The sequence below is a fragment of the Theropithecus gelada genome, chromosome 18, assembly GCF_003255815.1.
Source record: "Theropithecus gelada isolate Dixy chromosome 18, Tgel_1.0, whole genome shotgun sequence".
NCBI classification, from domain to species: domain Eukaryota; kingdom Metazoa; phylum Chordata; class Mammalia; order Primates; family Cercopithecidae; genus Theropithecus; species Theropithecus gelada.
This window is the reverse complement of record NC_037686.1, coordinates 56,746,174-56,759,531: the sequence shown is the minus strand read 5'-3', so window position 1 is coordinate 56,759,531 and position 13,358 is coordinate 56,746,174. Positions and strand designations below refer to the sequence as shown.

At 39.7% G+C, this 13,358-nt stretch overlaps 1 protein-coding gene across 2 annotated transcripts in view; it reads right to left on the bottom strand.

Annotated features, from left to right (window-relative positions):
• Nucleotides 1-2,410: 2,410 nt before the first annotated feature.
• LOC112611525 (serpin-like protein HMSD) overlaps nucleotides 2,411-13,358 on the bottom strand; it is a 43,404-nt gene continuing 32,456 nt past the window's right edge. Inside the window, exons 3-6 of one of the 2 annotated variants that reach the window (XM_025365446.1) lie at nucleotides 10,469-10,586; nucleotides 9,182-9,324; nucleotides 4,267-4,422; nucleotides 2,411-2,899 (exon numbers count right to left, since the gene is read on the bottom strand). In XM_025365446.1, coding sequence (XP_025221231.1) covers nucleotides 2,495-2,899; nucleotides 4,267-4,422; nucleotides 9,182-9,324; nucleotides 10,469-10,586 — 822 coding nt within the window. In that variant the 3' untranslated portion in view covers nucleotides 2,411-2,494. Of the gene's footprint in view, nucleotides 2,900-4,266; nucleotides 4,423-9,181; nucleotides 9,325-10,335; nucleotides 10,587-13,358 lie in introns of those variants that run through there. The other variant, XM_025365447.1, reaches the window with a different exon arrangement.

The window sequence follows — 13,358 nt, the reverse complement described above, 5'->3', positions numbered from 1 at the left end:
AGAGTGAACCAGCAGGGGCTGTGGAAGGCAGGCTTTGCACTAACAAGAGGAAGAGGCGATTCCTGGTTCCTCCAGATGTGACAGGCTTGTTTGAATAATTTTCCAGGCTGGAGGGCAGTGAGCCAGGTTGAGACCCAGGTGGGGTAGCACTGACTGGCCGATAGGGGAACTCAGAGGGGAAGGAGGCTTCCTGCTCAGTGGGTGAACAGGGTGCACATATCTGACAAAAGCAGGGGACTGCGTGGCCAGGCCTCTGAGGCCCTGAGAAGCCCATAGATGTCAAGGCAGCACATAGGATTTCAGGTCTTACAAGACAGAAATAAAATATTGAGTGATAACTCTTCAAAGAGAATATGACAAACATAATTTTACAAAATGCTCTAGGAACAATGTGCATATTGTTATCTCTATGTTTTATGATTTACATGGCTAAAGTCTGATTATGTTATATTTCTATAACAGATAAAACCATTATCATTCATTTTCATAATTCACTATTGAAATGATTTGATTATCTTCATGCCAGGAAAGAGAAAAAAAAAAAAAAAACACCTTCCTATTTGGATAGTTAGAGACTACTCTATTTACACTCCCCACTCCCACCTCTTACTGCACTTGACTGGACTATCCGCAAGGCAGTGCAAAGAGGCATGTGCTTCCCTGAGGAACAGGGCGCCACCCTGTGGCCCTTGGCTGTAACACTCAGAGTCTCTCTGCAGTGGGAGAATCACATGAGCTGATTATTCCCCACGTTTCAGAGCTCTTTCCAAGTCCAAGTGTTGGGCAGAGGAGGAAGAGGAATGAGAGTAGCAAACCCGGCAACCTCCGATACTCCCGCTTTCCTCTCTCAGCCCACATACAACGTGGATGTTTCCTTATAATCCTCAGTCCAATTCTCTCCCTGAAGCTAGCTAGCTGGCTTTGGTGCAAAGGGAAAAGTGGGCCAGTTATGGAAAGAAAATATGGGTTGTGTCAGTGAAGTTCTGAGGGCTCAGGGTCTTTCTGGCTGCAAGGGGGTTGACGGAATAAGTCTTTTTAGCTGTGCCCTAGAAAACAATATAACCCTCCCTATTCAATCTAAATCATCAGTGTGTTCCCTTATCACTGATCACAGCAGTTGCATTTCAAGCCTGTAACACAAATGGCCACAGAAAGCTTAACGTCCTTTTCAAAAAATATTTCAAATATAGAACGACATGTGATGTTTACCCGTGAAGCTGTCTCAGACTACATTACTGTGAACAGAACATATATAATCATCTCTGCCTCCTGATAGCAAGTGTAAATTTTCAGAGAAAGTGGATAGTTGTACATTTGAATAGGCTTGTGACCCACTGATCCCTGTGAAGGCAAACTATGATTAAAACAGAAACACCCGGGAAATTGGACTGAATTCTCACTGGTCTCGGTTAACTGCTCTCTCACCCTCTGTGCCAGCTTCTGAACAGCTGGAATAGAGGTTGCTTCTGAAAATTAATTTTTCTCTTTCTTTCTTTTTTCTCTTTCTTTCTTTCTTTCTTTCTTTCTTTCTTTCTTTCTTTCTTTCTTTCTTTCCTTTCTTTCTTTCTCTTTCTTTCTCTTTCTTTCTTTTTCTTTCTTTTCTTTTTCTTTCTCTTTCTTTCCTTCCTTCCTTCTCTTTCTTTCTTTTTTCTTTCTTTCTCTCTTTCTTTCTTTCTTTTGACAGAGTCTCGCTCTCTCGCCCAGGCTAGAGCGCAGTGGCACGATCTCAGCTCACTGCAACCTCCACCAGCCAGGTTCAAGTGATTCTCCTGCCTTAGCCTCCCAAGTAGCTGGGACTATAGGCGTGCACCACCATGCCCAGCTAATTTTTGTATTTTTAGTAGACACAGGGTTTCACCATGTTGGCCGGGCTGGTCTCAAACTCCTGGCCACAGATCATCTGCCCATCTTGGCCTCCCAAAGTGCTGGTTACAGGTGTGAGCCACCGTGCTGGGCCACTTCTGAGAACTGCTGAGTCTTGCTCACCATACTTCCTCCCCAGTCTCCATTCACTTTCTATTGTTCCATTAAAAATGGGCCCATTTGTCAATACTATTGAACAGAGAAGACAGAAAATAATATGTATCTTCTTGTGTTTGGGAAAACAGAAGGATAGCATTCTGTGAGGGTGGCACCATATACAAAGTGAAGAGACAGCAGATGGCTCTAACAGTTGGAATATATTGGTGTGGGCAGTGGGGAGAGGGTAACACCTCATTTCAAGCAGAGGGGTTTGACTAAGTGGTCATTGATACCACCTGCAAAGTGACCACAAAATCCTTGGAGACAAGTTCAGACTCTAGAAAACATTTAACATGCAAACACACACACAAGGGTTCTCAACAAGGAATTTCAAAATTAGATTCCTAACATCTCATGTTTGACTGCTGCAATAATAAAGTCACTTTGGGTCACAGGCACACTATAAAGAGTGGAGGAAATGTAGGTCACTAAGACAAAAGAGAAGGACTATATCCAATGACTACCTATGTCCTTATGGAGACGAAAACCGGCCACAGAAGAGAATACCATTGGTTTTGCTGTGCTGGATGAAGAAAAGGAAGGGATGGTCTGCACAGAACCTGAGGGAGTAACTGGCACAACATAAAACTATTTCTTCGGTGGTAGCTGCTGCTGCTTCTGTACCTTCCTCATTGACCTCCACAAAGGACTTGTGCGTGACCTTGGACAAGTACAGATCCTTCTTAGATGACATTCCTGAGAAGTCTGCCCTGTCCTGTTCAAAGGCATCGACCATGCCCATACTGCGAAGGACATCCTCCATGTTGTAAGTTTCCTCTAGTTTAAATCTAGGAAGGAAAACTTCCATCTCTCGTTCATGCATCTTGTCTGGGTTTGTCCATTCTATGAATCTCTCATAAGAAAGTTTTCTCTCCACCTAGAAGAAGAGTGTTGGATGTTTTAGGGTCTAGATCAGTGTTACCCAATACAGTTTTCTGCTATGATGTTAACGATGTATGGCCATGCTGCCAAATGTGATAGCTATGAGCCAAATATGGCTATGGAGCACTAGAAGTGTGTGTAGTATAAAGGAAGCCTTGATTTTTTAAAATGTTATTTAATTTTAACTAATGTAAATGTAAATAGTTATAGGTGGCTAGTGGCTACCATATTGGACTGCACACATCTGGATGACAGCACAGTAATGCTAAACCATTCAAATATGAATTGATTTTATATTTCTGTGCTTTGACTCTTCATTTCCAGAAACTTAGTCAAACCATTTCCCTGAGGCAGAATCTTATAGTTTGGCTGCATTTGTATAAGAAGAGCTGTTCTTACAAAGTTTGGTGTTGTAGCTTAACAGCAGCATGTTGAGGTAGGATATCTCAGACTTGCCTTTTCTTCCATCCAAACTTTCTTCCAATGAATCCATCATCATTTTCTGTTAATTTAAATTTCCAAATCTCTCTCTCATCTGGCCCTTACTTCATCTCTGCTGCCACTGCCTTCATTCAGGCCCTTGTCATGTCTTGCTTGAAAGGCATAGCAACATCCCTTCTGACCTATCTCTATTATCGATACTTCCAACTCATCTATTGCAGGCAAAAGGATTAGTTTTCTAGAAACTCAAATTACTCTCCAGCTAAATTTTTCATTGACTCTCTACAACCTTGCTATTCAGTGTGGTCCATGGGTTAGCAGCCTCAGCATCGCCGAGGAGCTTGGTGGAAATGCAGATTCTCAGGCTCCTCCATTCCAGTCTTACTAAATCAGAATCTTCTTTCTAACAAGATCCTCAAATGATACACGGAGTCACAGCAGCTGTTCCCCCACATGACTGCTTTCGAAAGAGCAAACTTACAACTATGGGGCAAGGTTGTGGAGAAGACTACTAATATTAGTCAACGGCATACTCTGTGCATCGAAACAAATGCATTATATATACTATGCCTTCCATCCTATGACATCCCTCATAGGGAGGTACTGCCACCATTTTCCATAGGAATAAACAGCCTGAAAGAGTACAGATTTCTAAATTGTAAAGCAGGACATTGAACTCTGACCTGGTTCAGAGTTCAGAGTTGACCCTCAACCTGAGCCCATTCTAGGATAAGAGTATTTTCTGAATTGTGTTCAACACTTAGAACACCACCCCACTGGATGTAATCATGAAAAGAGAAAAGAGCATGTGGCCAAATATGTCAGGGAAACACTGGTAAAAGCAAATTTTCAAAGTTTTTTTCCTAAAAGTCTTGTGAGAGCCTTTACTATGATAAAATGCATACTTTGAACACTCATTACCATTTTCAAATCAGTGTCTTCATTGGGAAGCAAAATGATCATATTCAGTTCCTTTCCAACATAGGGAAGCACTAGAATTTGGCTGGATATTTTCCTTACATAGGTCATTTTAAAGATGGATTCCTTAAACATCATTTGCACAGGTTTTTCTTTGTTCTAGAAAGGAAACAGATACACATTAAGTTGAAGCACAAGAGTTGAATATTGAGCATAATCAACAGAGTTGGTCGCTTTCTGCCCCTACAAATGCTTTCTTTCTTTGGTCTCTAGAACCCCGTATTAGACCCTTCCTTTACTGGTTCATGGTCATTACCTCAGTCTCCAAACATTGGGCTACCCAGGGCTCAATCCTTACCTTGCTTTCTGTTGGTGATCTTGAAGGAGATCACGATATGCCACTCTGAAATATACCACTTTGGTTTAAGAATATTTTGAACTGAAGGCATTAGAGTTCCTGAAATAGCCTATCTGCCTAAAAGCAGAATCTCCCCAAAAAAACTCAATTTTCATTATTCTCTTCCTTGGTAACAATTCTAATTTTCTTAGAGATGAAAAGTCTGCACACACCCAGCCAGACATTGTCACAAGCCTATTACCTCTGCCATCGATTCTGCTCCAAAAGGATCCATTTATCTTTCCACAAAAGGCATTTGTTTTTCCCAAGTGCCCTTTGTTCCCCTCCCTTTCTCCTACGAAGTTGGGTAAAAACACCACAAATTCTAATGACTTCTTCAAATTACTTATCACTGAGTTTTCCCATGTACGTGTGTGATGCACAAGTTAATAAATTTCTGTTCGTTTTTCTCTTGTTAATTCTCTTTTGTCACTCTACAAGGTCCCAGTCAAAGAACTTGCGAATATAGAGGAAAACGATTTCTTTTCACCCCTATCATTTCATTTAGTTTTATGAATTTAAATATAAAACCCAAATCTGCACCTCTGGCCTGGAGCTCACCTCAGTAGTCCAAATTCATAAATTTCACTGCCCTACTCAACATCAGCATCTGAAAATATAAAACCAACCTTCAGTCTAACTTGTAACACTGGGCTCCTCACAACCCCTTCCCAATCTGCTCCATCTGTTTTCTGTCCCATCTCAGTTGAGGAGGACACCATCTTTCCAGTTGTCGGATACCCTGGAATGAATGTTGACTCCCATCTTTCTCTCACAACACATATCTGACCCTTGGCAAATTATATCATTTTTACAACGTAACCAAAATCTAACCTGTGCATCCTGCCTCCGCTGCTATCTTCCTAGTCCTGGACGGTGCAATAAACTCGTAAGTGATTGCCTTATTTCTGCCCTTATCCTCCCTGTGATTATTCTCAACACAGGAGCCTGAGAGACCCTGTTAAGACATAAGTCACATCACTCCTCAACTGAAAACCCTCCTGACTCAGAGTGAAAGCTGAAGTCTTTGAAAAAACTGGCAAATCATGTCAGCAGCTTGTCCTCCACTGCCTCTCTGATCTCACCTCTTATTGCACTCCCTTTGCTTGTCTGCTACACTCAGAGTGGTTGCTTCACGGATCCATGGACAAACTATCTCAACTCTGCCCACTGAACTCATTCCCCCAGAACCTGTAACACATATGGCCTCACCTCCTTCTGTCCTTGTCTCAAATACCACCTCCTTCAGTGAGGGACTCCTTGAGACCCCTACCGGAAGTTGTGTTGCCCCACCTCAACTTTCTATCACCTTTTCTTTGTACCTGTCTCCATAGCACTGCTTTTTAATATATGTTTACTGTCTTTCTCCCCGAGGAACATGTAAGCTCCATGAGGAGAGGGACACTTTGCAGATTTTGAACATGGCTGGAATAGTACCTAGCACAATACATGACATATAGTGAGCGCTCAATCACTGTTCATTAAATAAATGAAGAAACAAACTTAACAACAAAAATACTGAAAAAAAAAGGAAAATTAACACAACTTACTAGAAGAACACCACATCTGTTGCTAATGCATCCTCAAACAGTAAGAATGATTCGAGGACCATGATTATATTCTACACAATAATTCTGCTCAATTGCTGAGTGAGTATACCTTATCTGAAATGTATGGGGCCAGAAGCATTTCAGATTTTGGATTTTTTTCAGATTTTGAAATATTTGTATTATACCTACTGGTTGGGCATCCTTAATCTTTCTTGTGTGTGTGTGACAGAGTCTCTCTCTGGAGTGCAGTGGTGCGATCTCGGCTCACTGCAACCTCCACCTCCCAGGTTCAAGCGATTCCCCTGTCTCAGCCTCCCAAGTAGCTGGGACTACAGGTGTGCCCCACCATGCCCAGCTAATATTTGTATTTTAGTAGAGATGGGGTTTCACCATGTTAGCCAGGATGGTCTTGATCTCCTGACGTCGTGATCCACCTGCCTCTGCCTCCCAAAGTGCTGGAATTACAGGTGTGAACCACCGAGCCTGTCCCGAGCATCTTTAATCTTAAAATCAGGGGGGAGGGACAGCATTAGGAGGGATAGCATTAGGAGATATACCTAATGTAAATGATGAGTTAAAGGGTGCAGCACACCAACATGACACATGTATACATATGTAACAAATCTGCACATTGTGCACATGTACCCTAGAACTTAAAGTACAAAAAAAAAAATCTATAATCCACAATGCTTCAGTGGCCATTTTCTTTGAGCATCATGTTGGTGGTCAAAAAGTTTCAGATGTTTGGAGCACTTCAGATTTTGGATTTTCAAGTTAGGGACACTCAATGATACTCAACTCTGCTGTTGTAAAATGAAAGCACCTATAGACAGTATTTTAGCATATGAACAAAGCTGTATTTCAATAAAACTTTATTTATAAAAATAAGTGATGGACTAGGCCTGGCCATTGGGCATAGTTTGCCAACCACTGGTCTAGGAAAATTCCTCTCCCCACTTTCAGATCCCAATACCTCTAGTCTTGTGATATGAAAGGATCCAATCTTGGTCATTTGTGGTAACTCAGTGATTCACTAAATTTGCAATTGTATAGGTAAGTTTTATTTTATTTTGTAATTAAAGAATTAAAATAAAAATGTGTATCATCTCAAAATCTTCACCCTTTGAGAAAGTACATAGGTTGGTACACTTAACATTCATTGCAACTTGTTTTTTTTTTTTTTTTTTTTTTTGCGTGTGTGTGTGTGTGTGTGTGTGTGTGTGTAAAGACTAGAAAGTAAAACAGAATTCTTCATCTCCTTATAGCATAAAATAATTCTGGCCTGTGAGATAAAGAAAAAAAGTTTTCCTTCATGAGAAAAATGGCAGAACCTTAGAAAGACAAGATTTACTCTTCTTCCTCTGTCCTTGCTGCTTTCTCTTGCCTGGATCGTGTATCTAATGTCTGAACCAGCTTGTGACCATGAGGAAGTAAGTCATGGAAGTAATGAAGGCAGAGCAGAAGAGAGAGTGATTCCCTGAAACTTTCACTTACATCCCACATCAGCCTTGGCCTCTGCCCACCTCCAGAATTCCTATTGTGGAGGAAGAATATCAAGAGTTTAAACCTTGCATGTTGAGTTTTCTGTCAATTGCAGTTTAACGAAATCCTAACACAAATTTTAAAACAAAACAAATTTTGTTTTAAAAAATTTAAGGACAGAGGCCAGGTGCGGTGGCTCACGCCTGTAATCCCAGCACTTTGGGAGGCCGAGGCCGGTGGATCTCAAGGTCAAGAGATCGAGACCATCCTGGCTAACATGGTGAAACCCCGTCTCTACTAAAAAATACAAAAACAAAATTAGCTGGGGGTGGTGGCAGGCGCCTGTAGTCCTAGCTACTTGGGAGGCTGAGGCAGGAGAATGGCATGAACCCGGGAGGCAGAGCTTGCAGTGAGCTGAGTTCACGCCACTGTACTCCAGCCTGGGCGACAGAGCGAGACTCCGTCTCACAAAAAACAAACAAACAAACAAACAAACAAACAAACAAACAAACAAAAACAAAAAAAAATTTAAGGACAGAAATAGTTTTCCAGGGGAAAATGGAACAGTTCATTTTAAAACAAAGCCAGAAAGAACATACATTCCTTGAGAAACCAAAGACTCAATCAGGCTCAGGTGGGCACAGAAGATTTACCTAGTGATTAATAATTAACTTAATCTATTCTGTCTACTTTTGAATATATCCTGAAATCTCTAGAGTTAAACAAAAGAAAGAATAAACCAGATTTAGAGAAAGATAAAGGGCCTTTTGCAAATAATGTATTCCAAGTTGGAGGTAGCTACACTCTATGTCTGTCCTGTGTAAGTGTTTTTGCTCACCTAGTTTTTAGGTTAAAATTTGTGCTTATTCGTCTTTATTATCAACAGAAGACTGAACATAATTCATTGGTTCAGTACTTGTTGAGCACAAGGTACTGGTAAGGTAGCAGTCTCTGCACTCAAATGGCAACAAACAAAGTGGGAAAAGGGACACCGGATTCAACCACTGGAGTGCCACCATGGAGCGGGAGGGATCGCTGTGACGGCTTGGAGGAAGAGACAGCTTAGGGAGGTGCACTGTCAGAGAGGCTTTCCAGAAGGAACAATAAAAGAAAGGAAGGCACATGTAGGTACTGTTGAGAAATGAAGATAGAGAAATATGCGAGATCCAAGAGCCTCACACATCATACCACTCTTTGAGCTTTATCTCACAAGTTTTGGGAAGCCAAGGGCTATAGACTCAGATTTGTGGTATAGATGTGAATACAGATGAGATAGGGAGCTGGACCAGAAGGCTGGGAGTATGTAGCCACTGTTGATGAGACACAAAAAGGAGATGAAGGGTAAGAGAAAGGCCCCTAGGTTTGGAGGGGAGTCCTGCTGCTGGACTACCAAAGGGTCATGTCAAAGCTACCAAGAGTCAAGTTTTAAAGCCAACGTGAAGACGGAGACTGTTCCCAAGAATCACCATTGAAATTGAAAAATATTCACCTTGCTAATTTTAAAAGGCATTTCCCTGGTCATCTTTTTCACAAACTGACTTTCCCAGTTTCCTTTGAAGTAGATGGCATTCACGAGAATCAGCTTAGTCAATGAATCAACTGAATCTGGAGAGAGCATCTCTGTAATTTTACCTGTTAAGAAGAATTAAAGAACCATTTAGCTAAAAGTATTCCCTGATGATTTCATCAGGAGGGATATTCAGATTATGTCATCTGTTTGAGAAAGCAAGTATGCATGAAGGTAGTTCATGGTGTCCTAAAATATAACCATGTAAAGGGATGCTTATCCTCACAATGACCATAGTAACAACACTGCAACAAAAACTCGAAATAGAGCTCTTGTAATAAAAACATCACTATTTGAATAGAAAGCATAAAATAAACAGGTAGATATTAATGGGAGAGGATGACCTGATAATATATAGCAAGGAATGATTGGTGCCTGTGGTTTAAAGAAATAAACATAAAAGACTGGCAAAAACGTGAGCAGTTGTAGCAAGCGTAAGAACAGTTTAAGAACTAAAGCCTAAAAAGGGCATGGCTGGCTGGATGCTGTGGCTCACGCCTGCAATCCCAGCACTTTGGGAGGCCGAGATGGATGGATCGTTTGAGGTCAGGAGTTCAAGACCAGCCTGGCCAACATGGTGAAACCCTGCCTCTACTAAAAATACAAAAATTAGCTGGGCATGCTGGCAGGTGCCTGTATCTCCTGTCTAGGAGAACTGCTTGAACTCAAGAGGTGGAGGTTGCAGTGAGCTGAGATCGTGCCACTTTACTCTAGCCTGGGCAACAGAGCAAGACTCTGTCTCAAAGAAAAAAAAAAAAGAAAGAAAGAAAGAAAAAAGAAAGAAAAGAAAAAGAAAAGAAAAGAAGAGAAAAGAAAAAAGAAAAGAAAAGAAAAGACATGGCCAAGCATCCTGCCATATTACATAGATAAACCATAGCGCATAGGCAATACCAGAGAGGGAGGCCTTTAAATTCAAATGTTAATTCTATGTGTGAATAGAACCCTATCTAATATTAACAACAAAAATGTGTAGGTTCTTCTGGAAGAGATGTACTGCATATTGAGAGATATCACAGATAGATGATAAGAGCAGGGATAAAGCTAGAGAAAAGGTCTACACTCTGGCAATATTTCAGAAGCAAGTTTTTAAAGTTTGCATAGTTATTTAGAGAAAAAAAGCACTCCTTGTCATATGTGACAGTTTTATGAAGAAACTGACTGTAAGACTGTTTGAAATATTATTGAAATAAAATACCAATATGTTTTCACCTTCAGTTTTTTCAGCAATCCAGTTATTTATGTGTGTTCTGGACTTCTCTGAATCATTCAGGAAATCAAGCTGCTTTAGCTTTGCTTGGTAGAATTTGCCACAGGAATCTGTAAAACACTAGGAAAAACTGAGCAACATAATATCACAGCTAATGAGATAATTAACACCAACAACTTACTTCTTCATTGTGACACCTCAGAAAATCAATAATTTTATTATTTATCATATATAAATTCCAAACAAGTGTGAGAAATTCACCTAAAGTCCAAATTCTTTTCAGCTATTCCTAATCTTAGCTTATAAACTAAGTAATACAGTGATCTGTGTATCAAATAATTTTCATCAACACAACTGCTGGATCTTTCAAGAGAGTGGCAGTGCATCAATGAGATAATAAAAGGCACTGAGAAATCTCCAAGACGACATAACAATCCTTATATGTAAGCACCAAATAGAGGAGCATCAAGATACATAAGGCAAAAACAAATAGAACTGAAAGGAGAAATAGATAAATCCACTATTATAATTGGAGACTTCAACATCCCTCTATCGGTAGTGGATAGATCCAGAAAGCAGAAAATGTGTAAAAACATAGTTGAACTCAACAACAGTCAACAAAGAGATGGATATAATTGGCATTGACTACTTTATCCAACAAGAGCAGATTACACATTCTTCCCAAGCTTACATGCAACATTCACCAAAATAGACCATATTCTGGGCCATAAAACACATCTTAGCATATTTAAAATAATAAACATCATTTTGATGTCTGCTTTCAGAGTGCAATTGAATTAATCTAGAAATCAATAAGAGAAAGATGGCTGAACAATTCAAAGGTACTTGGAGATTAAACAGTACACTTTTAAATAACACATGCATCAAAACAGAAATCTCAAAAGACACTAAAAACATTTTGAGCTAGGTGAAAGTGAAAACACTGACAACACTAAATGCTGGCAAAAATGTGGAGCAACAGGAACTCTCATTCATTGCTGCTGGGAATGCAATATTGCACAGTAACTTTGGAAGACAGTCTGGCAGTTTCTTATAAAACTAAAAGTATGATTCAGCAATCATGACCCTTGGCATTTACCCAAAGGTGTGGAAAAAACCTGCATGCAAATATTCATAGCAGCTTTATTCATAATTGCCCAAGTTGGAAACAACTAAGCTGTCGCCCACCACTCTGGTGGGCATGTTAATAATGGGAGAGGCTATGCATGTACCTTCTGCTCAATTTTTCTGTGAACCTAAAACTGCTTTAAAAAATAAAGTCTTTTTTTTTATTATTAAAAAAAAGGCTTCAAGACACTGTGACTATAGAATCTGTCACTTCTATAAACCATTACACTCGCTGACTAAGGATTTAACACAGCAAGTGCTATGTCTGCATCTACGTTTTAGAACAACGGAATATGAAACTGGGTCTGTTGTTTCATAAATTAGATGAATAAAATATATACTCCTACACTAGCAATTTCTATCAGACCTTGCTGCAATGCTAGGAAAGTTGTAAACTCCAGTGTCCAGAGTGGTGCCACACAGAGCTATTGAATGCTAAAAATATGGCTAGTGGGACTGAGGAGGTAAACATTTACTTTAATTAATTGCTTTGAAACGTTCATAACCACATGTGGACAGTGGCTGTGATTCTGGCTGTTTTAGAGTATGATCAACTTTACAAAAAAAGCCCAGCCCTTTGGGAGGCCGAGGTGGGTGTATCACCTGAGGTCAGGAGTTCAAGACCAGCCTAACCAGCATAGAGAAACTCCATCTCTACTAAAAATACAAAATTAGCTGGGCATGGTGGTGCATGCCTGTAATCCCAGCTACTGGGGATGTTGAGGCAGGAGAACTTCTTGAACCCGGGAGACGGAGGTCGCGGTGAGCCGAGATCACACCATTACACTCCAGCTTGGGCAACAAGAGCCCAGGCTCAAAAAAAAAAAAAGTCCAAACTATAATCTGTTAATTTATTGGGTGGAATTATAGGATATTCATGAAACCTACATTATGCCATATAAAAGTAGAATCTGTGGAGGAAATTAAATGGATTGAAATAATTAGTTTGTTGTTCACGCACTATGAAATTATTTCCTAATCTTTCTCACCTACTGCTCACTGGTAAATATTTAATCCCCCTTTTCAGGTTTTGGTTTTTATTTCAAAATTTTATACTTCCATTTCAGTGCAGCATTGGAGAGGAAATATGACGGTAGTTATGAACACAGGTTCTGCAACTTATTAGCTGTGGGATATTCAAAAAATTGCTTAGTCTTTTTATGCCTCCATGTTCTCTCCTGTAGAACAGGGAAGCAGGAATAGCTTCACCTCACAAGATAACTGTGAATAACTGACGAATTATTTTCACTTTATCATGTAACATTTTTGAATTTTCAGTATGCTTCATGCATTGCATAACTGATCTGTATACATCATTTTATTTAATCCTCCCATAATTCAGGCTTTGCCAATTTTGCTGGCTCTGCTTGTTTCTCAATGGTTTGGAAATTGGTTAAATTTCTCAATCTAAGAAAACAACCTGAAAGAAAACTGGTGAATCACATATTGATGACTTGTTGCGGCCCTAGGTGATGTTTTCAACTTTTAAACATTTTAAAATAATTGTCAGCTAAATTAACTTACTATTTTAGAAGCCATGAAGAATAAAACTAAAAGAACATCTAATTATCTACTGCTGTTGGTCTTGGATTTTGGAAATAAGAATAAATAAATAAATAAGAAATTGATGATAAATAGTTGACAAGTATTTCTCATTTCTTTATTTTGTATTACAATATCAAAACAACATGTTAACACCAGTTTTTTAAAATATCCACCAAAAGTATATATTTATATGTTGGAGTTTTGTTTTTCTTTATACAG